The sequence below is a fragment of the Paracoccidioides lutzii genome (assembly GCF_000150705.2).
Source record: "Paracoccidioides lutzii Pb01 unplaced genomic scaffold supercont2.1, whole genome shotgun sequence".
NCBI classification, from domain to species: Eukaryota; Fungi; Ascomycota; class Eurotiomycetes; order Onygenales; family Ajellomycetaceae; genus Paracoccidioides; species Paracoccidioides lutzii.
Window position 1 is genome coordinate 788,108 of NW_015440947.1, and position 1,028 is coordinate 789,135.

Sequence of the window (1,028 nt, forward strand, 5' to 3'; positions counted from 1 at the left end):
ATAGCAGTTAAACGCCGATGAGACGCTATGAAGCTTGAGCTATTCGATCCATCCTCGTTGTGGCAGTCCCGCAAGGATATCAGGCTCTTCGAGGCGCAATCCATCGGCCATATTTTTCAACCCATTCCCGCGAGTTTTTGGCTATACACCACCCGGTGGTAACCGCAGAAGCGAAGACGAGGTTTATATTACTGGCGAATCTCAAGAACAAATTGGTCAGGCAAAGAAAAAAATTACACGACCCTGGTCACAGGAGTCAAGATTTTTATGAAGAACGTTAAACTGTCCTCGAGTAAAATCGACAATATTCTTCTAGATCGTTTGGACAAGGTTCGCAAAGTCATGGAAGCTAATGGCACGTATGTCCTTTTCCCATCATTGGGCAGTCAGCATGGTATGGTTCGTGTTCAAGGGACGGAAGTTCTTCATATTGAGCGAACCGTGAGGGAGATCATGGCATTGGTAAGCTTCACTCTTCCTGCAAGTATGAGTGTAATCACGTATGGTAACCATTTTCCCTCTTAGGCTGGCCAATTCTACAGTGCTTCCTGGTGGCTCATACTGCCCGACCCTACCCAAGCGGGTTCCATGCGTGGCCCGTCCCCAGCTGATGTTAGAACGATGCTTTCCGATATCTGCACCAACTCGGGCGCTGAAGTCAGTTTCGACAAGCTGACTTTCACCATTAATGGCTCCGATGATTCTGTCAAAGCGGCTATGATGGTGATTCAGCAGATTCCTTTCGTGAAGCGTACACCTTATCAGATGCGTGTTAAGATTGAGCTGGCGAACGAGCATAAGGAATTTGTGAGTGGCAAGAAGAATGGCAAGATCAATAAGATCATGGGTCAAAGTGAGTTTCCCAAGCTTTCCTTTGTTGTGCCTCCCTACGAGAGCAGGCATGCTTACGTCTTGTATGATAGGTAATGTCCAAATCATTTTCGATGGCTTCAATGAGTATAATTTCTACATCGATGTTTGCGGAACACAGTATGATGCAACTAGGAACGGGCTCGACCTGGTCGAAC

At 46.8% G+C, this 1,028-nt stretch overlaps 1 protein-coding gene across 1 annotated transcript; it reads left to right on the top strand.

Moving 5' to 3' along the window:
* Positions 1-27: 27 nt before the first annotated feature.
* PAAG_00213 (hypothetical protein) lies at positions 28-927 on the top strand (the record flags this gene model as incomplete). The annotated part of the gene is made up of 3 exons (XM_015843943.1): positions 28-133; positions 254-462; positions 526-927. 3 exons carry the CDS (start codon positions 28-30, stop codon positions 925-927), a joined length of 717 nt encoding a protein of 238 aa, XP_015700278.1.
* Between the last annotated feature and the right edge of the window lie 101 nt (positions 928-1,028).